The sequence below is a fragment of the Bicyclus anynana genome, chromosome 1 (genome assembly GCF_947172395.1).
Source record: "Bicyclus anynana chromosome 1, ilBicAnyn1.1, whole genome shotgun sequence".
NCBI classification, from domain to species: domain Eukaryota; kingdom Metazoa; phylum Arthropoda; class Insecta; order Lepidoptera; family Nymphalidae; genus Bicyclus; species Bicyclus anynana.
In genome coordinates, this window is record NC_069083.1 from 16,229,290 (window position 1) to 16,256,716 (window position 27,427).

The following is a 27,427-nucleotide window of genomic DNA, read 5'->3' on the forward strand; positions in this document are numbered from 1 at the left end:
AGTCACAACACATATAGGTGCAAAGTACTCATCAATACAAATTAATCAAGCCCAAACAAAAGGTGACTGCTGTAAATCCTTGACGAGTTCCATCGTCTGTGTTTCGGCTCCATCATCAGACCAACTCCAAACCTTCATAAAGTTGTAGTGGTTTAAAATACCTTATGGAAACACTAACAAACGCACTAGCCGTCTCTATAACTTTCGAAAGTTCCCCTCAATTTCTCCAGGATGCCATCATCAGATCCTGACATGAAAAAAATGGGACCACCCTGGAAGTAAACCCTTCAAAACAAAAAAAGAATTTTCAAAATCGGTCCATAATTGACGGAATTATCGCTGGACATACATAAAAAAAAAAAAAAAAAAAAAAAACATACATACAGCCGAACGTAGAACCTCCTCCTTTTTGGAAGTCGGTTAAAAATAGAATCAATTTCCTAAACATGCCAAAACGACTCCTACACTATCCGCTTTCTACTGTGAATCTTAACAGTAAACAATTAATTAGGCTGACGGTGACAATAATGACATCATCAACACACATACACGCACACACACAGCCCACGACTGTCGTAAGCTTAGCCTTTTTGTAAATTATATTTCTCAGCTTCACTCGACCCGATTTTATATTAACATATTGTAGTATACTCCTATGCTACAGCCAATGACACAGTTTTTTAAAGTTAATAGGAATTTTTCAAAATATCACCATGGCAACCCAAACACCACCCCCGCGCGGCCATAGGTCGCCATCTTCATTCTGTGTTTCTGTGTTCAAAGCCTAGACACGCTAATTCAAATAAAAATAATTTTAATCGTGGAAATCTTAGAATTTATAAAATTTAAATAAAATTATTTAGTTAGTCATGCCAAAAGGCAAACGTAAACGTAAAAGTAATGAAAAATATGCAGATATTAGGAAAAAATTACGGAAAATCGAGGCAAGACTCGATAGGTCAACGCGGTGTCGAACCGTATCTTCAGGGGCGATGATGTTAGAAGAAAAACATCATTATTCAGGGAGTAAGTCGTCAGGTCAGTTCAACATCTTGTATAATATAATATACCCACATTTTCTTGTAAGAAAACGATTTGCTATCATAATTTAATTTCATACGTAATATGATGACATTTAGTGATGCGGGATGCCATCTGAGCTATCCCTGTCACAAAACCTTTTTTCACTTAGCCCAACTGGGGCTAGGTCCATTCTCAAAGATCATATTAATTTATGATTCTTGTTACATTTTTATAATGTAAAATAGTGATGCGGGACGCCAACTGGGCTATCCCTGTCGCAAAACCTTTTTTCACTTAGCCCAACTGGGGTTAAGTCCATTCTCAAAGATCATATTTATGATTCTTGTTACATTTTTACAATGTAAATTAGTGATGCGGGACGCCAACTGGGCTATCCCTGTCGCAAAACCTTTTTTTCACTTAGCCCAACTGGGGCTAGGTCCATTCTCAAAGATCATATTAATTTATGATTCTTGTTACATTTTTATAATGTAAAATAGTGATGCGGGACGCCAACTGGGCTATCCCTGTCGCAAAACCTTTTTTCACTTAGCCCAACTGGGGTTAAGTCCATTCTCAAAGATCATATTAATTTATGATTCTTGTTACATTTTTATAATGTAAATTAGTGATGCGGGACGCCAACTGGGCTATCCCTGTCGCAAAACCTTTTTTCACTTAGCCCAATTGGGGTTAAGTCCATTCTCAAAGATCATATTTATGATTCTTGTTACATTTTTACAATGTAAATTAGTGATGCGGGACGCCAACTGGGCTATCCCTGTCGCAAAATCTTTTTTCACTTAGCCCAACTGGGGCTAGGTCCATTCTCAAAGGTCATATTAATTTATGATTCTTGTTACATTTTTATAATGTAAATTAGTGATGCGGGACGCCAACTGGGCTATCCCTGTCGCAAAACCTTTTTTCACTTAGCCCAAATGGGGCTAAGTCCATTCTCAAAGATCATATTTATGATTCTTGTTACATTTTTACAATGTAAATTAGTGATGCGGGACGCCAACTGGGCTATCCCTGTCGCAAAACCTTTTTTTCACTTAGCCCAATTGGGGCTAAGTCCATTCTCAAAGATCATATTTACGATTCTTGTTACATTTTTATAATGTAAATTAGTGCGGGACGCCATCTGGGCTACAAAATGCTGGTCACGTAAAAAACACTTATTAGGCATTCTTATACTTCTTGTTACCACAAAAAAAAAAAAAAACTGATAATGGTATGGCATTGATAAACATTCCGGTTTTAATCGCTTATATGGCTTCACTCCTTGACCAGCCTGACGAATATAAATCAAAGCCTAGCTTGCAGAATATGCCTGTGGCTTCTACCACAAATCTTTCAGCGATCCCTATTTGACCACCTCGAACAGTACTCCGAGCCCAAGCTCAGCGGGTAATCAATCTTGCGCCCTGAGCCCGACACCAGCCACTGCGATCGTGCTAGTCTCAAGTGATGCACCGGCAGAGTCCCAGGAGCCAGAGATCGATGAAGAGATGCTCGCTCTATTGGGTGATTGTATTGTAGACAACAAATTTGGGAAGGCTATCCATAAAGACCTAAAGACCATCATGATGGCTTGAAATACTTAGTAAGGGGCTACAAAAGGAGGTTAAAGATAAGATACTCCAAGAATATTGAATACCCGAAAATTGCGATTTGTTGGTCGCGCCCGTCCTTAACCCTGAGGTTAAGGCAGGCAATGGTCAAGAGGGATTCATCACTAATGACTAAACAGAAACGCCGTTGCGGCTATTAATCAAGCTATTGAATTATCACTAGCTAAGGAATATCACACAAAAATATTGAAGATGTTTGTTTTTCAGATTTCTTAAGAAGTAATAATAATCCTAATAATAATCGATTAATCTCGAAAACCCTGCCTTGGAAAACGGGGCTGAAGTCTGAAACAGAGAAGCCTCGCCGCAGCCAGGGTCATCGTGTAGCGCTGAACAGCTCTCAACAGCGGGGGATATCCGACCAGCCAGCACCGAGAACTTACAAGTACCCGAGACAGTACCTCTAAAATTATTTAGTTAGATTGCAGCGCTATATTAAATGTTGGAGTGATATTACAGATGATCCCATCATTTCATCGTGGTTACATGGATATGAAATTCCTTTTACTTCATTTCCAATTCGTATTCGGAATAATACTTCAGACTTTGTTAATCAATCTAATGTCTGTTAGATATAATTGCTATATCTATATCTATATAAATCTGTCAATCTAATGTCTGTTATATATTAATGCAAAATCTAGATGCACGCACACATTAATGGCGAATTTATTTTAAACATATTTTTAGTTCCGAAACCAAATGGCGATAAAAGATTACTTTTGCAATAGATTTGTTATCACATTTTTAAAATGGAGGATTATAGAAATATCTCCAAGCTTATTACACACAACTATTATATGGCAAAAATTGATATATGAAGCATGCCTATTTTTTTTTCTAAATCATTAGAAAGACTTGGGACTTACAACTCACAACTTGTAATTTTTTAGGTTTTATGTTCGATCCGATAGAAATAACTATAAAGTTACCTATTGAAAAAAAAAAAAAAGAGATTAAAGAATCATTAATAAAATACATTAATCTGAATAAGTGTAAATACTATCAATCTTGAAATGAAAGTAGCTTGCTTTGGTCTGAAAGTTTGTGCTAAAAAGCTTAAATAGTAACGAAGGATTACTGCGAATTGATAATGTTCCTGCTATATCATACATCTGAATGAAATTGCTAGAGAGATGGCAAGATGGCAGTAGTGTGAAACAAGAAATATAACAGTGATTGCCTCGTATACTATAATAGTTTCCCTCGTATGCTAAAGATAATCTTGAAGCATATTCTATAAGGCATAGGGACATAGGAACTTTGTGAATATGTTTCTTATGTTTCTTTTAAAAGTAGTTTATATTTTCGGTTAATCAGAGATAGACCTCTTTGCTTGATGTAATGTATGTGTCACTTCTCGTTACATTTCTCTAAAAACGTTCTCAATGCATGGGCTGTCAATGCCTTTACTGTTTCATGGTTTCATTTATCATTTTATGCATTCCCTCCGTTCTCCTTTATTTTGAAAGTGTTACAAAAAATAATATGCGATAAAGCAGAAGGCAAAGTATTTGTGCCCTATTGGCCAACTCAAGCGTGGTAACCTATCCTTAAAAAAAAAAAAATTACAGTAAAAGATCCTATTTATTTTGGTCCACGTATTAGTTTATTTGAAATTTCTTCTAGGGTTATCCTGGTTGCCGTGACATATTCTGGCAAGCTTTATTAAACAAATCAATGTTACCTAATTCAGTCGAGATTATGTGAGCTTCTTTAACTATTAACACGTATCAACGATGGGTGTTTTAAGGAATGGCTGGATTATTGTAAAAAAAAAAAAAAACAAATTAATTATTTAGATTCTTCTATTCCATTAACATTTCAAAATTGTACCAAATATGGCACAGTTAATAGTTACAAATCAGCTTTATTGTTGTTCATAGGTTTTCAATCTGTTAATGACAGAATGAAACGGTTTATAAAAGGTGTTTTCAGATTAAGACCACAAAGGTCCTAGGTATAATCTGACCTGGCCCATCATCCCAGCATCGTGCTTAATTATTTATCTGATTTTTGGCCTGGGAACACTTAAAAAAAAAAAAAGAAGTCTTCTACTTTACTAACCTTGGTCACCGCACTTCGAGTACAAACTTTAGCTCTTATTTAATTAACTAACATGAAAATATTTGAGAATATTGAAATAATTATAAAAATTCCAGATTTGATAAAAACTTCAAATATAAAATAATTTCAACCTTTATTAAAACTACCGTTTTTTACCGTTCAGCAGCTAATAGACTTGGGGTTAATTTTGATATAATTAGGAAGACAGCGGGATGGACTCTGACATCAGTCTTTGCAAAAAATTTATAATCGAGAAGTTATATCCGATCATAAACAATTTGCGTTGTCTATATTATATAACAACAATAATATGAATGGTTCATAATATACTCTGATTGTTATACTCATGTAATCCTAACGGAAATGATTAAGAATTAAAATTCTACATATGTAGTTCACATAACTTTTATTTACTCTGAACATCCTACAATATGTTAATATAAAATCGGGTCGAGTGAAGCTGAGAAATATAATTAAGGATCAAACGAACTTACCTGGAAGTGAAGTTCGATCATAATTATATGATCAGCTTCACTCGACCCGATTTATAAATAAGCACCCTCCCATATGTAGCAAATATTTATTTACTTCCCTACCCATTATGTGAACTAGTCAATATCCCTAACTCTAAACTAAATGAAGATGGCGACCTATGGCCGCGCGGGGGTGGTGTTTGGGTTGCCATGGTGATATTTTGAAAAATTCCTATTAACTTTAAAAAACTGTGTCATTGGCTGTAGCATAGGAGTATACTACAATATGTTAATATAAAATCGGGTCGAGTGAAGCTGATCATATAATTATGATCGAACTTCACTTCCAGGTAAGTTCGTTTGATCCTTAATAATATTTTATTATCCCTCAATGATAGATTGATTGGAGTTGTTACACCTCGTGCCACAGATCACAGTAAGCTAGTATTGGCTATAATTATTAACATTTGATAATGTTCGTTAAATGAAGCCGTGATAGCCCAGTGGATATTACCTCATAGTGGATATGACCTTCGATTCGTAGGGCGTATATGCTCGAATCCGGTCCGGGGCATGCACCTCCAACTTTTCAGTTATGTGCATTTTAAGAAATAAATAAATGTGTTTCAAAACGGGTGACGTAAAAACATCGTGAGGATACCTGCATACCTGGGAATTTTCTTAATTATCTACGTGTGTGAAGTCTGCCAATCTGTTTTGGATCTGCCTACCCAGCGTGGTGGAATACTGACCTAACCCCTCTCATTCTGAGAGAAGACTCGTGCTCAACAGTGAGGGGGTTGCTAATGATGATGATGGTTAAATCTTTACACCCTAAGCCTGCGAATATGCATGTTGAAGCAGTGCTAGACTAAGCCATATTCACTATTTCTATTCTATATTCCCTCACCTATAAGGCAGGTGAGCTAGCCCTTTAGTAGATCTATTTTTAATAGACTAAATATAAATAATGGTGATAACGATCACTTGAAAATAAATGGATTAATTATTATCGTGAATCTTTTACCAAGATAAAAATACACACTTGTTTAGGAAAATTCCTCAGATTTTCATAAGAATATTTTTTGTGACTATGCAAACACGATAAAAATGATTGCTCAATCCGAAGCTTGCTTTAAATATAGATTTCGAGATAGAGCATAAAAGATATCCCGTACCTTATTAAAGCAAATTATAAATATTTTATAAGAGAAGCAATTTTCTTTGTAGTTAGTTGTTATTTTTTTAGTCCTCAACCTATACTCGTAGGTATTGGTCTTTTCATTGTTTTTTTTAAAAACAGGAAATTCAAAATAATTTGATGCTTTAGCTACTATTATGATAAATAAGTATTAGTTACCTGTTTATCATAACCACTCATAAGTTTATAATGTAAGTCTTTGTTTCAAGGGTTTATTTTTTCATTCACGCCTTTGTTCTAAAGCAATTACAAACTTCGCTCAAAAAACAAAGTAGGTACATAGAACATTCTCATATTCATATTTTATATGCTTAGTTTTAATCCATTAAGTTATTAGGTTTTAATTGTTTTAATATTTGCTTTTATTGATTAAGCCTCTTACTATGCAAAACCAGTTTGTTTTGTGGGTGCATTAATAAAAAATATATATGAGATCCGCAGACAAACCAAAGTCACTGACATAGCTCAGCGAGTCGCGGAGCTGAAGTGGCAATGGGCAGGCCACATAGTTCGAAGAGGTCCCAAGGTGCTGCAATGGCGACCCCGCACCGAAAAGCGTAGTGTTAGTCGACCCCCACTAGGTGGACCGAAGACATCAAGCGACCGATGTGCTTGGAAGTCCATGAAAGAGGCCTATGTCCAGCAGTGGACGTCCATCGGCTGATAATGATGATGGTGATAATATATGAGCAGCTAACTGGACTACTAGGTTACCACTCAAATATGTTGAATCATCACAATACAAATATCTAACAATTTTAAACTAGCAACATTGCAGAATTATCGCAATCGCAGGGAAACACAGCCGATATCAACAATTTTCATATAGGATATGAATCATGCATTAGTAGCTATTGTTTTGTACAATAATTCTGCGCATACTGGTGAATAATGATAATTATCAGCGCTAAGTAGTGTTAAAATAATGTATTACGTAGGCAAGTATCTACCCACTTAACCCTTAACTGTAATCGTGGGTCTCCTGGGCTTAAGTTGAATTTATGAACGCGTGTAAAAACACAGCGTGTGCCTCAGTGCCTTCCGATCCTAGGTACCTTTCGAAAATACGCCAAAGCATGCTCAGAAGAATGAACGTGCTTCGGTCTCTACTACAAAGATGAGTATTGGTGTATGTATGTACTAAGTGTAATTATTATTCAAAACTGTAGTTAAGGATTAAGGTATATTTGTATCACGCACATCTTGAAGTTTATTGTGACCTTTAAAACGACACCTGAGATAAAGTAGGACCTATTGATTACAAGGTTTCACTTCGTGACAGACCTCTTCGTTGGAAGTGTTACTATAACTCGTGTGCATTAACATGACATCTGGCTACCTAACACAATCATACAAACACAGCGCAAACATCATTCGAGCTAGGTGTCAAGTTAATCCGCACGGGCTGTATACACCATATCATTACGCCTAATTCCTATAAAGGTAGGCAGATACGACCTCTATACTAACTCTACTAACCAAACATTTACCTAACTATAAGCCATGGTATAAGTTAATAATTCACTATGTTAAAATAATATAATATCTATTAAGCATTAGGCATGTCAGCCTAGTGTATAAGACCTCTACCTTCGATTCGGAAGGCTGGTTCGGGGCATGCACCTCCAACTTTTCAGTTATGTACATTTAAAAAAAAATATCACGTGTCTCAAACGGTGAAGGAAAACCATCGTAAGGAAACCTGCATACATGAGAATTTTCTAGTTCTCTACGTGTGTGTCAGCCAATCGTTGGGCCAGCGTGGTGGACTATTGCCTAACCTCTCTCATTCTGAGAGGAGACTCGTGCTCAACAGTGAGCCGAATATGGGTTGTTAATGATGAGGCATTATGCAAAGTATATAAAAAAAATCAAAAAGATGTACAGTTACTAATAAATGCAAAAATATTTATTTCTTATAGTCTTTGAGATGTTGGTTTAAATTTTGTTCTATAGTAAAAGATTCTACATTTACTAAACCTTTTCAATAACTTTCAAGATCAAATAATAATAGTTATATCACATTTGACGGCCTCTGTGGCGCAGTGGTATGCGCGGTGGATTTACAAGACGGAGGTCCTGGGTTCGATCCCCGGCTGGGCAGATTGAGATTTTCTTAATTTGTCCAGGTCTGGCTGGTGGGAGGCTTCGGCCGTGGCTAGTTACCACCCTCCCGACAAAGACGTACCGCCAAGCGATTTAGCGTTCCGGTACGATGCCGTGTAGAAACCGAAAGGGGTGTGGATTTTCATCCTCCTCCTTGACAAGTTAGCCCGCTTCCATCTTAGACTGCATCATCACTTACCATCAGGTGAGATTGTAGTCAAGGGCTAACTTGTAAAGAATTAAAAAAAAAAAAAAAAAAAAAAAAAAACATGATCTATACCGAATTTAGTCTCCCATAGATTCGATCCCGTAGATATTTAAATTTCTTACCAAACATAAACAAGGCATCGAAACAGAATTAATATTAGACCCGTACGTCGACGGAATAATAATCGTTATCAAAATATTTAGTATAGAATCTTATCAACATAAATTTAGCATTCTGATTTGAGAAACTTTACCGTAATTAGGTAACCTTGATGTGCCTGCGTAGACAAAACAAAGGCTTATTATTATGATAAGTTTGTTTATGAAAGAAAACTGGGCGGCGCTCGCTAATATGGGGCTGAGTAATTGAGCTGACAAATAAATTGTTATATTTATTAAAACTTAGTACTTACTGAGTAATGTAATTAAGTCGACGGCCGAACCAACAACCGTGTTGTTTATTCAATATTTTTGTGATGCGTATTAAAATAGAAAGCTAAATAAATGTTGTTTAGATTTTAATGAAAATTTCATGTTTTGTTTTTTATTTACCTAGTAAGGGATTTTTTTTTGTCTGCTGATAGGCATCAACCAGGCTAGTTACCATCCTACGGGTAAGAACCGCCAAGCGATTTAGCGTTCCGTAGCCACGTAAAAACCGTCAGAGGTATGGGTAGAACTTGTACCTCGTCCAACTAAGCCGGCTTCGATCTTAGATGGTCGTCACTTAACATCAGATGCGATCGCAGTCAAGAGCTAACTTGTCATAGAATAAAAAAAATCTACACACATACTATAGTAGATTGTTAAAAGGGGTTAAAAAGACCCATTATATACGAGGTATTTTTAGGGCACGAACCGTAAGGAGAGGGCCGCTAAATAGAAACCGAGTTTATAAGAAACCGGTTTAGCTCCGCGTGTTACACTATACTTTTCACTACGATTGCGAGAAAATTCAGTATATTGTTCAATGTTAAAATTCTTTTATGAAAAAAATTCGCATTCCACAAACAAGAACGCTGCATTTTGTTCCAATTTAAAATTTTTATCAAACAATCAGTACCTTACATATGTACTCGTACCCCCATATGATGATTCTATTTACGAATAAAACCTTCTTCGTTTTAAAGAGGTCATTATTTTAGTATCATTAAACTATTTACAAATTAAACCTTTTTCGTTTTATGGTAGGCTAGTACTCGTAACAGACAAAAAATTAAAAAAACAAAATTACCCCCTAGAGGCTAAAATGCATGTTTAACTCCGCTGTGGAGTGTTAACATGACAGTGTTTTTGAGCAGGAGTAGCGAAAAATAAAATTCAATAAAACGTGTAATAAGGATAACATCTATAATTATTACTGCTTGTAACATACTCGTATATTAATTATTTAGAGTGGTTATTGATATAATCTATTTAATAAAGGTATCGCCTTCACGATGAACGAACACTACGTGAACAAGCGTGAATACACTATCGATTCTACTAACGTTCATTATATGAATTAATGAACGGTGACATGGCGTCTAGACTAGATGCTACAACCACTGGGCAAGAGAGACGTGAACAAAAGGAAAACAAAAGCAAGCGCAATAAAATATGAAAGGTTTAAAGAGGTCTTTCCAGCATACAGGGTCAGATCGAGACAGGTCAAGGTCAAGCTTCGTCCTTCAACAGAGTAAAAATTCTTAGTGGACCAGTCAATTTCGACACAAAAACTCGTTAAATTCACAAAACATATCTCAGATTTTTAGTTTGGACCTAGGGCTATGTACGTCCAAGATTGCAACTACCAAAATGTTGTAGAAAAAAAATTATGAGACATTCAATATTTGGTCTTGATTAAGATTTCAGATTCTTTATCTCCTAATCCAATCTGAAGGTTGGTTACCGAATTACGGCACTTTGAAAATAGATCAATTTTTTCAAAATAATTTAAAAGTTCACTTAGTAAGACCGAAATTGCGTCGTAACCATTGACACAATGAGTTGAGCATGTAGAACATATTTCAGTTTAAAAGGAATTTAGTTTGCTTTTAACTAATAGTCCAGTAATTTTAGGCATTTTATACCCCAATCTGGGGAAAAATTCCTAGTGAGCTGAATTTTTGTATACACCTTTATTACGGCGTTATTATGAAGTTGTGAAAAATCGACATCGATATCGTGCCGGCTAAAAAAATTACAGAGGTCAAAAGGTCACGAAAATCAGTTTTTTGCAAATATTTCGCGACCTATTGCTCGGACGTCAATAGAGGTCATTATGAAAATTGTTCCTCATAAAATTGTCTACAAAAAATGTCTCTTATAGTTTTTCTGTAAAATTAACGGTTTTCCGATCATAGCGCTGAGAAAGCGGCAAGAATGCACTCACATACGGTATTGTATACCGTAACCCAAGGCGTAAACTCTATTGCTTTTTAGTAATGTTTGTAAATGTCTCTAAATCTTTTATTTTACATTTAGATGTTTCCAGAAAGATATATTTATCGTATAGGGGTTTAGGTTTTTAGTAAGACGTACTATATCTCATTCTAATGACCTTCAATGGCAGATGTTTCGTATTTCATTGTTCCGAGACCCGTCCCTTTATACCTGCTACTGCCAGTCAGACTGAGTATACTCATAGCACGCACTCAAATACTTGATCAATCTACATCAATTTTTTTCAAAAAACCAGGAAAAAACAATGCTGAAACAAAAATATACTCGCCTCAACAAGTATCCACATTGCAAAAAAAATATTCTGTTTCTGCATGCCATGACCGGATGCGATACAACTTCAGCACTTTTTGGGAAAGGAAAATTGAAAGTCATGAAGATGTTTGAAAAAAGACCCGATTTAAACAATTGTACAGAAATATTCCAACAAGAAAATTGCTCTCGAGATGTCATTGTCAATACTGGAATACATTTTCTACTAGCTGTATACGGTGCTCCAAAATCAGAAAATTCAATTGATAATTACAGATAAAAGCTACAGCTTTGCTAAATTAACAAGACAAAGTACAGCTGTAAAATTTCCTTCATTACCACCTACTTCTTCAGCTCAACAGCATATTTTTCGAGCATATTACCAAATACAAACCTGGCTAGGAAGATACATCGATCCAGATCAGTGGGGTTGGGAGTTAAAAAATGATATGCTGCATCCAATAATGACTTTATTACCACCAGCACCCGATGAACTACTGAATACAATCTTTTTTAATTGTACAAAAGGTTGTGGCGGCAAATGTGGATGCAAAAAAATTGGATTGAGATGCTCAAAAGTTTGTGGGCATTGCCGCGGCCAGTCATGCTTAAACGCCGAGTCAACGAATGATGAAAATGATGAAGATGTAGATTTAAATCAAGAAATAACTCCACTTGACATTTTGTCAGTAGCCAATAACGATAGTGAAGCTGAAAATATTGACAATAAATAAAAAAAAAATTATTCGCAAAAATTTATTTTTTTCGGTATTTTTCAAAATTTTGATAAAAAAATATTAATTGTTAATTAAAATAAACTTTCATTATATATCATGGATTATGCCTACGGGGGAAACCATGTAAAAACCTCGCCTTGCATTCTACCTCGAAGGTGGTGAGGAAACGAGTGCATCGTCACAATATAGTCGCTTTCTCAGCGCTATGATCGGAAAACCGTTAATTTTACAGAAAAACTATAAGAGACATTTTTTGTAGACAATTTTATGAGGAACAATTTTTATAATGACCTCTATTGACGTCCGAGCAATAGGTCGCGAAATATTTGCAAAAAACTGATTTCGTGACCTTTTGACCTCTGTAATTTTTTTAGCCGACACGATATCGATGTCGATTTTTCACAACTTCATAATAACGCCGTAATAAAGGTGTATACAAAAATTCAGCTCACTAGGAATTTTTCCCCAGATGAAACCTAAAATAACTGGACTATAAGTACAGAGCGGTTTCTGTAAGCCTCCTACTATATACTCGGAAACTCTTTAACAAAGCCATTATAAGTAAATTCACATTTTTCTTTATTATGTTGCTGGTGGGAGGCTTCGGGCGCGGTTAGTTACCACCCTACTGACAAAGACGTGCCGCCAAGCGATTTAGCGTTCCGGTACGATGTCGTGTAGAAACCAAAAAGGGGTGTGGATTTTCATCCATCTCCTAACAAATTAGCCCACTTCCATCTTAGACTGCATCATCACTTACTATCAGGTGAGATTGTAGTCAATTCAATTCTACAATAATAAAAAAAAATCACATTTGTTTTAATAGAACCTCTAACAACACTAACTATCAATTCAACATATTCATCACATATCATGTAGACCTAAGACGTAATAAAGAACCGCAGCTTCGGAAAGGTAACGACAGTTTTCAATTTACCAAATATCTGTCATAAAACCGGGATTTTCGCTGCGGGCATAAAAGGAACGGTCGCATCAAACAACCTGGCGATATTGAGCCGGGCTGAGCCTGCCACTCAGCCTGATGAGCATCTAGGGTTGGCCCATAACCATAACGCGTTCCGAACAAATCTATCTTTTATAGGTGGAATAAAAAGGAACGCAGATGTGAAACCTATCAATAGTACCTCACGTAGACATACTGTAAGCAATGTCTGGGAGCTATAAAGATTTTATAAACCAGCCAAATGGTAACGAGATAAAATCTTTGTAAGGACAAATAGCATTTAAAATATAATGTATAAAATAATAATGATACAGAGCGTGTGCACACTGTACAGAACGTTGTAAGTTCTTGAACGATTTAGTTGCAGTCTACAAATGTGTACATATCATTAATCGGATTTACTTTTGCGTTTATAACAATACTACTTATGGTTCAGTTAAATTATAAATGACGCACAGCCCAAGAAAAACAGGCCTAGAAAATCATAATCAGCAAATAATAAGTATTATCAAATCAAAAGTTAATATGTATTTAATTGTAATGCAAATAGTATTTTCAATAAATAAATTTACAATATCCAAATAATTTGATTTTTAAATCATTATTATTGAAAAGTGTCATTATCAACCCAGAGCAAAGTTCATCGTAATTAGCATTCATCCACGCGGAACATATTTTGATTAAAAAAGAGAAATCTGCTGACCTTTAACACTGGACGATAAATTTATGTGAACTAATTATAATATCTAACTTTTGTGTTTGTATACAAACGACTAAAATAGTCAATACATATCTATACCTATTAAACTTGATAACGATAATGAAAAAAATATCGGCGCTGATAAAAGAAAGTTTGATGTACGCTGAGGCTCTGATGAACGAAACTTGCTACAGTTTCTGACAGATTTCCTATTTGATTAAAAACTATCTGCTTCTTATTGATTTAATAATATATATCATAAGTAGATGTTGAACGAAACATCTACTCTACAGTTTTCCAGATGCGATACGTTGGTCATTAATCAGTCACCATTTACCAAAATTCCACAAATTTGATTGATAAATTCAAGGAAAACATTACTGACGTAACGGTTTTGTGCTATACGATACCTATATCGCCACATATACCCTTACCGCCTCCATAAATGATATCACCCAAATTTATTACGCCCTAATGGATATTAGAGGTCGAAACAGTAGACTACAGTCGACAGGCAATTACCATAAAACGCGTTCATTGCGCGTTGATACCAATTATCCACCAATCCCGCTCGTGCATGTAACCTTAATGATTCCAATTACGATATCAGGAAATACACTGGCCAGCCAGCAAATGTATCGACTTACGCATTAGCAGAAAACCTATGTTTAAACACTGGAGCCACTGGATGTACACAGCTCAAGGTCAAATTCAATGTCAGATGTTGGAAAATCGTATCAAGAAAGAATTGTATGGCTACCTGTGGACATCCATTGGTTGAGAATAATGAAACTACTGTTGAAAAACTACAACTTTGCTATGTATGACTCCAGAACGGCTTAAAGAAATTGTGACCCCAGAACGGCTAAAATAAATTGTGTGTAAGGCTCAGAGTTAGATTACAGTATGGTATAGCAAGAAGGCCATATTTCATAAGGATCTACACAGTTGAAACTACAGGACACAGCTATTATTTAATATAGAATAAGTACCACCCTTAACAGATGTTTTCTTTGGCAAAGTTTTTGCAAAAAAATCAAAATAGAATATTTTCCATATTCCATATCTTTATACTGACTATACATTATATTGTTTACTATCTCTGGGTTATATTTTTATATTTCGCCTTATCACCATTACGTCATCCATATTACTCCATCGATCAAGTTTGACCCTGTTTTATCTGTTTATTTTAAACAGGGTATCGTATGGGTTTGATAAAACAAATACTCACCTAGATAGTTCATTTAGATTAATGTAATCATTACTGAAAGACTTGTATTATAATCAGTTCATAAGGGCTACCTAACTAGACATAAATATTGTTCAATCAAGCATTTTAACTTAACCCTCCTACTATTGTTTTATAATATTTTTTTTTACAATAAAACTTAACCAAACAAAAAAGCTTACTTTTCACAGTCAAAGTAACTGTTGCGGTTAATCTAGTAATCTTTGCGCAAAGTTAGTTACGCTACGCTATTTCGAGAAGCTTAGAGCAATTTAGCAATGCGGGTGAAATCAGTGCCATTGGGTGTCGGCACGGGCAAAGATTTTATACTATTAGATATACTCGTGTCACTAGCTAATTGTCTTGATTTCATTTAGACGCATAGTAAACAACGAAAGTTTTTTAAACAAACAATACCTAAATACCTTCAGACTAAAATTTTTGGAAGGGCATGATGGGTAATACTGTAAAACGAAAATAAATGTATCCGCAATGTTGGTTAGAGGCTCAAACGCTAGCTTACTCGTTTGAGTGCAGTGTACACCGGACGCCTACGCTTTGAGCAAAGGTCAGTCAAAGACAAAAGAAAGCAGTTACACACAAAGTGAGGTTCGTAAGACTTGCGTCGTTAAGATTGGCAGCTTCCATAGTCATTGGGAGACAATGCAAAGCAATTTAACTAGTTTTTACTTGAACTAAAGCTACTGTTACACATGCTCATTTCAAGCACGAAAGCATGCTACTATTGAGCAGTTGCTACTTATTAGCATGTGTATCGCAACATTGCTAATAATGAGCATGCTTATTTCGAGCTTGCTCAAGAATCAGCAGTCGTGCGATTTATGAGCAGCCTACTTGCTGCGCGGGTGGAAGGGTGCGCGCTTTTAGCGCCTCTGAATAGGTTTGCTTATTGAGTATGCTAGTCGATCGGCATTGCTATTCTGTATTCTCTTCACCTTCATCTCTCCCTGTCTAACACGATACTATAGACAAAGAGCGATAGATACAAATTAGCATACTTTTACTAAGCCAATTATTTAACTAGTCAAGTACTTTTTTATACATCATAATTATTATCACCTACATATACTTTTATCCGGGGGTATACCTGGGTTCCCTAGGCCGGCTGAGCATTCCCTTTTGTAACAGTACTTTATTTTTATAATTCAGTGAAATATTATGAATACCAGCTAACACAGCTTATCAATAAATCGATGCAGATAAAGAAACAATGCATCATTCCAAACGTCCGCTTACTTCTCAGTATCACCGTAACAAAGCGATAAACTACAAGTACACATAATTTATTGCCTAAGTGTGTAAAAAACCTAATAAATCTAATAAATTTACATTAAAGTTCTGTTTTCATGCTCGTGTTCAACAGTTAGGCGAAAATTAAAACGCGTAAGTAACGCGCAATAGCCGCAATAAATTTCCTCTAAACGCACAGTTACATATTAACATATAATAATAATATTTTAAGCTTTATATTAACATTTAAATTTAAAAAGGATCTAAGCAACTCCTCAATAGTTCTAAGACTTACAGCGACAATGTCCAAAAATGTGATAATGAAGCAAATGTCTGGTTAAAAACTTATTCGAGTTTGTTAAGTTAAGCCTGGTTAAAAACTTTATAATTAACATTATATCAATAACCACCGAATTTTTCGTATTCGTATTCGTTATTCGTATATGTGCACTATGTCAAAGTTAGTGAATTGGCGTGATGGTTATCAGCAAATCTGCTGTTAGCTAATTAGTTGATTAATGAGATACAATCAACTGATACTTATCGTAGAGACAAACCTCTCTGTGAATGATTGAGCATCATCATCAACCCATATTCGGCTCATTTCTGAGCACGAGTCTCCTCTCAGAATGAGAGGGGTTAGGCTAATAGTCCACCTGCACGCTTGCCCAATGCGGATTGGCGGACTTCACACACGAACAGAATTTTGAAAATTCTTTGGTATGCAGGTTTCCTGTAGGTACGATGTTTTTACGACACGTAATATTTAATTTCTTAAAATGCACATAACTGAAAAGTTGGAGCTGCATGCCTCTGACCGGATTCAAACCAACGCCCTCCAAAACGAAGGCAGAGGTCATATCCACTGGGTTATCACGGATGCTGTGTTATATTCGCATAGAAATAGAAACTATGCAGGGGGGTTGCCTGTAACCTATATTTCCAGTAACCATTGAAAGCCATCTGTTTAAACATCCAGTAGTAGCTATGTACAAAGGAGAATACATTAACAATACATAAAGAAGACGAATCGATATCAGTACTAGGTCAGCGGCGACTTATCTAGAGCCTAGAGTCAGTACTAAACTGGATACCAGATCCAATGCAAAGCTGGCCTAAAAGCTTAAAGCGGTCCATAAACATGAAACTCAGTAGGGCGGTAGTCGGCTCAGTATTCTATACACTTTATAAAGCTTCCGCCGCGCCACAAGGGATGGTAACAAAAGCCCAGAGCCGACAAAGACGTTACCTAAATCCAGGCCATGCAACTCGACCCACTTCAACTCTACCTATACGGAACGTATACAAAACAATTTCTAAACGTAAAACACGGTTGCTAGGCATATTTTTGTAAAAAAAAAACAAACTTTTCACGCAACAAGGAATCCTTAAAACAATATTTAAAGAAGCTTCGAAACTTCGAGAACTCATACTTTTGGAAAGCCCAGTTTGTCTTTAAAATAAAACTAATTTGTAAAGTCGAAGAGACAAGCAGATAGTACACGTATGCTCACTGGAAAAACTGTCGTTTTTCGAAAAACAACGCAACCATATACCTCTCAAGTTTAACTGTTATTATTATTAAGCCTCCGTAAGTTCACAGGTAACCCTTTACATCAGGGAACACCTGCTAGGTACTATATTTAATAAATTAGCTACACTGTAAATTAAAATTACTAAACCAATTATACTCTGTTGAAATTAAAATATACTAGTAAATCTAACCTTACCAAAAAAGTTGGTAAAACAGTTAATAAATCTCTTAAAAACAACAACTTGAAAAATATGAAACTGTAAATTACAAATGACAAATTAACTACAATGGAATAAATTGTGTAATATATTTAGTTAGGTGAAGCAAAGCATGTAACGATGTACCATCATGATCACGACAATGAAGTAGGTGTAGGTATGTCTACAGACATGTGTGTAAACATACAGACAACAAGCGACACACAACAGACCGGTGATATAATTGCGTCTGACAACACAATATCTGTTAAATCGACATAGCAGTCAAGGCCAGTGTACATCCATTCACTGAAAGTTACATATTCAACTTTTCAACTGTCGAATAGCTACGAGCATGTGCAAAGCTAATTTTTATTCGAGAATTTAGCTGTGAAATACATACCTGACGATAAACAATGTCTAAAATACAAAATTATATGGAGAGACATTTTAAATAAACCCATACCTTAAACAGTTCACACGAAAACATAGCAGTAGGTTTAGGATAAAAGTAAAACCAATTAATAGATCAAACAATTAGTTGGTTACAATGTAATTATACCCTATTACTCTCTAACAGAGAAATTAAATAATTTCCTTTTCTATTAATGGATATTTACCATGACAACAAACCAAAAATCCCTGACAATTGATACAGAAAACTGACAATCATATGTTGTACATCAACAATGTATCAATCTAAAAATAGAAATTCTTTTATATCCATACCACCCAAATAAACTCAATCATTAACCACGATCATAGCTTAATAATAAAACATTTTTTATAGTCAATAACCAACAACTGTCGTCATCAAAGTGGATCGATGCAAATAAAAAGCCTATTTACGACGTTAACCACTCTAACATTTGGGTCAATCAATAAGGAAGACAATGCGTCACGTACAATTGTAATTGCCTTTATGAAATTCCCATTGCGAACTCTTACTGTAAAGTTTTTATTTTCAATTCTAAAAAGGCATCTATCATATACCGTTTCTGTCTACAAAGGTCAAAGGGTAAATAACTGAAGAAGATGTTTCATTTTAATCAATCAATATTTCAATATGACAAGAATTAAAAATTTAATAAAAATAAATTAAATTATGAATTCTTAAAGTATCATTACATAAATAAACCAGTGGATCCAAATGAAGTTTACTGTGAAGACAGACAGACACGCGAGTGATCTTATAAGATTTGGTATCTAAAACCGTAAAATGTATTGTATTAAAAATGTGTTTGTCTTAAAAACCTGAACTGAGAATATAACATCTCCTCGCTGATAAAAATAAATATTTTTTTTTAAAATAAATTATCAGTTCATAGACACTACAAAGTAGTAAATGTACATAGATACAAAAGTCTACTTAAAACACTTTGTAAAAAAACGGATTGAGATTCAGTTCAAGGAATTAGGAAATGCCGATTAAGTTATTGTTTATGTTGAGAATAACATAAGCTAAACAAAACATAATAAAATAATTATTAAACATTTATCATAGGGCAGATATCAATAAAACACGTCACACTAAATTAAAAGAAATAGTATGAATCAAATCACTTAATGATTTATACACTAAGCTTTTATCACTAATTACATCAATTCCAGAAATAAATCAAAGAGCAAATCCGCTACAACTCAATAAACGTCGCAAGTCGGAACTACAGAGCAAAAAAGAGAAAAAAACCAGGTTAATCTTATTGCCCTTTCGCTTCGTTTAATCTTAAACTTCCCTTATTGCAATGCAATGGTGTTTTACAAAGTTAGTAAAGCGAATAGCTTTTTTGTTTTATTCCAAACACTTTTAAATATTACAAATAGCTTTGCATAACTATTAAAACGGGAATACTCAGTTATTTTTTAAAGAGTTCGTAATACAAACTTATCCGGTGGTAGAGTTGGGAAAAAGCCGCATAAACGTTGTTCTATTTTATCCAGAAATGTGAATGTGCTAGTGAATTTTTGTGAATCATTTTTATAGAAAGCGAATGTTAGATTCATACCCAATGTTTATTAAAAATCTTTTTCACATTTTAACGTACCGAAACCCACAGAGAAACATTTCAAAAACCTTTTTTTAAACTAAACCTACAGAAAATGTCTCATGTAAAAGAAATATCATTAAAAATGATACTACTGCCACAAAGATCTAAAGATACTGTGGAACGGGTAGAAAGCGAAACACGCAGTTAACGAACTCAAAAGACCTTCACAGTAAGCCGCAGGAAATTCTACATTCGCAGCCAAAGTTTGTAAAATAATGTTTTCAAATAAGACCAAGTTCTGAAGTATGTACGAAGAAAATATTTGTGGCCCCGCGCTACCTACTCGAATGAAAGTTATTTATTAGGTACGACGACGTCGAACGGAATATTCAGTGAACCATCTCACGCCGTCCCGGAAACTTCCACCGCTCGGCCTGCCCATTAATTCTAACATTTAAATCAAAAAACAAAACAAAGATTAGAGCAGTGTTAAAGCATGTATTATGGAGAATATCTATTAGGTTAGGTAATCAAATTTCCGATAAATATTAACATAACAATGATATTTCTATCATGCAAAAGCGGTACCGCTTTACACTTAAAATAAAGGAGATTTCAGATTCCAAAACGAGGTTTTTAAATTTGGGTATGACTTCGGAATTGTGTCGACCAAATGCCTGATCGAATTCTTGCCAATATAATCACAGTGCACTAAATATATACAACCTATAGCAAAACCAAATTCCATTTCAGCTTAATGAAACTTTTTACCCGAGCCAACTGCAGCTAACACAAAACCGCAAACCGCAGTACAATTTATAAAAAAATAAATAAACAAAATGTAAAAATCCGAGTAAGAATTTGTGAATGAATTTCGCAAAGAAAATTTTCCCGTTCGCACGTTACCCGCGTCAAAGAAAATAAATTATTGCGATAGCGTAGTACCCCGGCCTGGGAGGCGACATTTAAGAGCACCATTCCAGCCTCAGTTGCCAAATTTTAAGTTAGGGAACATCAGCTTTTTATTCAAACCATTCAGAAGACAGAATCTAATTATTCTCGAAATTTTGCTAAGTTTCAATTATTGATGTCTTCAGAAACGACAAAAGACTCTTTACCCACGGTGGCTAACCTCATATTGAGGATTATTTGCAGGAGATAATCTGTGCATAAACTCAGATGCTCTCTCTACTCCTTCATACTCCAAATCCTAAAGAAAAGAAAGTTCATCGACGAGTATGAAAAAGCAGAATCAAACCTCTGCTCAGATTTAAAACTGTGACAACATTGGACATTTTTATTGAGGATAAATTATAATTTTATTGCTCGAATTTCACGCTTTGAAATTCTCGACAATTCGAGAAATAAAAAGATTCCAATTTTGCATGGAAGCATCTCAGATTGTAATTGTATTTAATATAGACTATTTTTCTTGCTCATAATAAAAATTCGAAACAGACTTGGAATAAAAGTAATTTTTTTTACATCGACATTGTTAGCACATTTACATTTAAATAATTAATAGATTCCAACAAAACAAAAGACTATAAGCGTATTCTCTCTAGAATTAATTACTTTCGTAAACTAAACAAACATCTCGAGCGGTAAATATTTGTTGAATGAGAAGTTTTTGTCTTAAATTAAGATCAACTACAAATTGAGATTAACTACAGAAAGTTGGGAGTTTGTACATTGGTGCTAAATTGATACTTGAAATGAATAATGGCAGTTTAGTGTTTTTGATTTATCTGTAGTTTAAGGTGTAATTTAACTTGAATCAAGTTACATTAAAGTCATTAAACAGATATGGGTGCTTATCGTTATCGAGGCAGTTCGATTTTGCGAAATGTTTGTGTGGATCAGAAATCGAAATTTATGTTTTGGTAAAGTCCAGTGCAATCCATTCTGAAGAGAGACTTATCATTTATATTAAGGTCATCTTCTATGTGAGACGTCAAAGTCTTCTTAGAGGGACGTTTGAGCCCACAGGACATATTACCAAAACGCTAATGCGTCGCGTTAGCTTAATGATTCCCAAAGTGGTCCAGGCGGAAGACTCGGGAGTTACGGTCTACATTGATGTGACATTAAAATGGGGGTTAACAATTTGAAAGCGGGGTCCACAAAAAATGTATCTGGTTCCATACCAAATGGATTTTTCTAAATAAAATAATTGTGAATTGATTGCTTCCATGTGCTGTGAGTAGATGTCGAAAATTATGAAATAACTTTCTGCCTGGATAATTTTACTTTTTGTCATTCACTCACAGCACAATTAATTAATAAACTAAGTAATCAATTCTCACTTTTTTTTTGAAAACTGTTATTTCGTGGTGGCTGTTGGTTCAGCTGCAACGAAAATTTCCATAGGTGAATCTAATCACTTTTTTTGTCGAGTTTTGGATATTAATTTAGCAGGGGGTCCACCGGAACCAGTTAAATTAGAAAGTGGTCTATGAGAAAAAAAGTTTGGGATCTCTTGCTTTAGCTGATTAATTCCGTATTCGAAGGTTCGTTCCTATGAGGTTTATGGGGTGAGTGTAGGTACCAGGTCCTGGGTTTCTCGTAGTTAAACGCCTCCGTGTGAGGCAAGAAATCGAATACTCAGTCAGCCCTATTCGTTTATATATATCCTTTTATATCTATACTCTATACTAATATATAAAGCTGAAGAGTTTGTTTGTTTCTTTGTTTGTTTAATTGAACGCGCGAATCTCAGGAATTACTGGTCCGATTTGAAAAATTCTTTCAGTGTTAGATAGCCCATTTATCGAGGAAGGCTACATGCTATATATTTTCCCCGTGTTCCTACGGGAACGGGAACCACGCGGGTAAAACCGCACGGCGTCAGTTAGTGTTAGAATAAAAATGTTTCAAGAACGTCGTCACTCGGCTCGCACGCGGCGCTTGCGCAAGCTGACAGCGCGGCGCGGCGAGGTAACGCAATTATTAGAGCATTGCGAATATCTGCATCATTTTAAATTAAATACTTTATTTCGTGTAATCTTATTACTTGGCCATTAGTTGCCAAATAAATCTTTTTAGTACCAAATTTTACAAAATCATAATTTTCCTTTTTGGCCAAATTAAGCTTACGTAGACCTTACTAAGTTAAACAGTTAAAAATATGTAGGACGATAATTATGTCGATCGTTATCTCTCATAATGACATTTGCCTGGCAAAACGAAAGACTGTAACTTTTTCAAATACCAAAATACATGTAAATAGGTAATGAAAGACGACAGCTGCTAACAATTATTTTATCAATATATTAAGTATAACAAATGAACATAACAGCTGTCTGTATACCTAGTTGTTTTGGACGTTTTTAACGGACCATAAAGCATAACATGTAAAAATTAAAACACAACTCAAAACCTACTTACCCGGAATGTTAATGAATACAGTTCAGAGTATGATAATTACAAGCAATGTTAAAATTATTAAAAATGTAGGTCAACGTTTTAATTAATTTGACGTGTAACTACTACCTACGATGCGGAGGATCAAACAAAAAAAAAATCTACGAGTATCAAGTACGTTTTAATTTTAATAATTGTTTTCGTACTGCAGCATAAAAAACTTCCGCAGCATAAACAGCTTGTACTGTTTTTATTCAGATAGAAATTAAAGGTGAAGAATCTCAATCTACTTAACTAGTAATTGAAAAATACTAGTTAAGTAGATTGAGATTGATTGAGAGAATTTGTCTATTATTGCTTGCGCCTTCTTACATGCCTATCCCACGGGAGCAGATTTTTTCATATGAAATCTGAATAACTATGTCCAAAAATAAATATATTTTTTAAGAATAGACAATCTTACTTTGACTAAGCAATTTTTGAGGACAAAGATAAATACAAAATATTTTGTTTTCCCACATGTCTGAATCCTTTACGACATATTGGAGTTGTTTATGTCAGATCACATTAGAATCTAAAAAAAAATATACGTTCATTGACCATGATACTTAATATCCATACCTAACTGAATTATTATAGCATTTCAACACATAAACACATAATTTGCACTTGTGTACTTATTTATATGTATTTACACAAGATAACAGTCTCAATCACGCCTCATATCATATAAAAATAATTTACATCTCAACATACCTAGTAGTTATAAAACATATATCGATTTTCTCTATCCCTCTGTACGCTGACATCGTTTATAATATGCAAATGATTTTAATGCGGTTTTCATCAAATAAATAGAGGGATTCACGCGGAAGGTATATACGTAAGTACCATCATCATCATCAACCCATATTCGGTTCACTGCTGAACTCGAGTTTCCCCTCAGAGTGAGAGGGGTTAGGCTATATAGTCGACCACGCTGGCCCAATGAGGATTGGAAGACTTCACACACGTAGATAATTAAGAAGGTTTCTTCACGATGTTTTCCAGCACCGTTTCGAGACACGTGATAATTCATTTCTTAAAATGCACATAACTGAAAACATGGAGGTGCATACCTCGCACCGGATTTAAACCTACACCCTCCGAAATCGGAGGCAGAGATCACATCTACGATCATATCACGGCTCGACGGAAGTATAAGTTTTTTAAATAATATCAAGGTTCAAGGTCTCCGCGAGGACCAAGTCGAGGGTGCCAGCTAATACACAATGTATAAACTTTCTATACATGGTCAAATTTATGTACCTTACATTAATACATAATGTAATCACTAAGGTACTTTATCCACAAAGAACTTCTTACGACCGATAACAAAGAACTTTTTCCCCTTTACATTTAATTAAATTCCATCTAGACGGTTAATAGCCTTGTCGTGATGGAAGACCTCTTCCTATTCTTTATTGCATATTTTATCTAGCGCAAGGGCCCAGCGAGGCCGGCCCTAATCGATCTCAGGATCAGAAACCGTTGATGACTGACTTCCTTTATAATACGAACTCGCTCTATATTTTAATAGACTTACTTTATGTCTGCCTTATCAACGGAGTGGTGTGTTTATTTAATTTGCCTGATATGTCTGTCAAGAGCAAGATGTTGTAGTCGGGACTGCGTGGATGTATCGAGTGGAAAAACGCGGAGTCTGAAATTCGGCAAGAACTACTCAATTTGATCGGAGCCGGAGATCGAACCCAGGACCTCCGTCATTAAATCCACCGCGCATAACACTACGCCACGGAGGCCGTCAAACTTTTTATAATTATCTTACGTACGGAAATCTCGGTGGGCGAGTCCGACTCTCACTTGTCCTGTTTACTTATAAATACTTATGTTAATAATAATAATCTATCCAACACTTATCAGAAGACGGCGAAATCGGCCCTTAATATCGCATTGAATATTTCTTTATTTCATTCGGATGGTACTGAATACTGATCCTTTGTCTTCTTCTTTGTCGCTGCGCTCTTAACAGAGCGGTCGTGGTCTTTAGGACGTGTTGGAGGCAGATGTAATACGCCTCACGATCCTTTGTAGGTTATATAAATTAATTTCATATTCTAGTTACAAAGATTATTCGTTCGTCACCAACCCATATTCGGCTCACTGCTGAGCTCAGTCTCTCAGAATGAGAGGGGTTAGGCCAATAGTCCACCACGCTGGCCCAATGCGGTTTGGCAGACTTTACACACGCAGAGAATTAAGATAATTCTCTGGTATGCAGGTTTCCTCACGATGTTTTCCTTCACCGTTTGAGACACGTGATATTTAATTTCTTAAAATGCACACAACTGAAAAATTGGAGGTGCATGCCCCGGACCGGATTCGAACTCACACCCTCCGGAATCGGAGGCAGAGGTCATATCCAATGGGCTATCACGACTCTCAAAGATTATTAAAGCATTGAATTCATATAAAAGACTCTACTCGATGGATAACTTGGAAGTTCACACACGCAATTAAATTGCAGGTACAGGGTTCTTCATTATTGTTTAATTGTATTACTAAGTACAAACAAACATTTGATTTAAATATTATTATTTTGTCATACCTTTCTTTGTCGTGGGCTGACTGCGGATACTGTAGGACGGTCTGTTGCCCTTCCATTTCCACCACACATTGTGTCCCTAATTCGAGTTCTGAAACAAAGTTTAATATTTTAGAATTTATAATTGGTAACCCGCATAATTGATGTTCCAATATTTTAACATGATAAAACAATGGGGATGATGACTAGGTTTGAATAAATTGATTTTTATAAGACATTCGAGTAAATAAGGTCAATATTAACTAATTAATATGTAAAAACAAAGATTGACCGGATGTTTGCAAAATAAATAAGATTACACAAAAACTACTAAAATACTTTTATCGTAATTAGATGAAAATTTATACATTTTTAGCTTCCTTAGATTAAACTCGGACATTTTTAAATATTTGAACTATAAACAAAAATGCACAAATAACAGATATTTGTAATTTTTTTTGAACGCCCATACAAATCTAAGAATCAGCGAATCAACGACGTCATTAATTCGTGTCATTTTTTATGGGGCGTTTTTTATATTATTATACTCCTTTTATAAATACAATTTAAAAAACTGTCATCATTCCTATTATTTATCAATATATATGATTATCCGGTGCTTTGTGCTTATCCGGTATCTATGAGAATAGGCCAACATCATTTTTTTATACCCCTAAGGGTAGGGTAGGGGTAAGGTAGGGGTAAGGTAGGGGTAGGGTAGGGGTAGGGTAGAAGTAGTTGATAGTTTACATCGAGTTTCACGCGGACGAAGTCGCGGGCGTCCGCTAGTATGTAAATGAAATTGAAGTGTCTGTCTGTGTTCTCTCAAATGCTTATAGTTTTTTTATTGACAAGATACTAAACCACAAACAAGCTTTTTTTAATATTCTTGTCTCTCTGTCTTTCTGTTTGTCCTGGCAAAACTTTAGAAGAGCTGAATCGATAACACTACACTACACTATCTCCTAACATAACAAATGAACATAATTATAACACAAAGAGTCTAATTTTCAAGAATAGATTGAAATGTATTATTAGTATTAGAATTACCTAGTAAATATTTACATTATACAAGTTTTTATAACTAAACTACTCGCTTCCATTCAGAACGTCTGTGCACATAATCCAAGCGCTAAACCATGTTCATACTCAACATAGGTTAACGCTCAAGCAAACAGGTAAGTATTAAATGAACTGTATTTTGCTGAACTAAATTACACGTCAAGAAAGACGTGTAAAAAAACTGCTCGATTGAAAAACCTGTTCGCGTCTTAAGGCGCGATCGGTAGGTTAGGTATTCGTGTCATATGTTATTTATATGTTTAGCACGATCTCGACAAACTTCGCTGACATCATCAAAATTATATAAGCGTTAAATCATAATTCTAACTATTGTAGATGTAGAGTGCTCTGAGACAAACTCTTTACTGTATTAAGTAGGTAGGTATAGGTTTATGTGAACGTAATGTA

General features: G+C 35.2%; 1 protein-coding gene across 1 annotated transcript in view; it reads right to left on the reverse strand.

Annotated features, from left to right (window-relative positions):
* The window catches only part of LOC112044204 (kinesin-like protein KIF13A), a 194,319-nt gene that overhangs the window by 161,170 nt on the left and 5,722 nt on the right, over positions 1-27,427 (reverse strand). Inside the window, exon 2 of the mRNA XM_052884050.1 lies at positions 25,982-26,069. Within this exon, the coding sequence (XP_052740010.1) occupies positions 25,982-26,069 (88 nt within the window). The remainder of the gene's footprint in view (positions 1-25,981; positions 26,070-27,427) is intronic.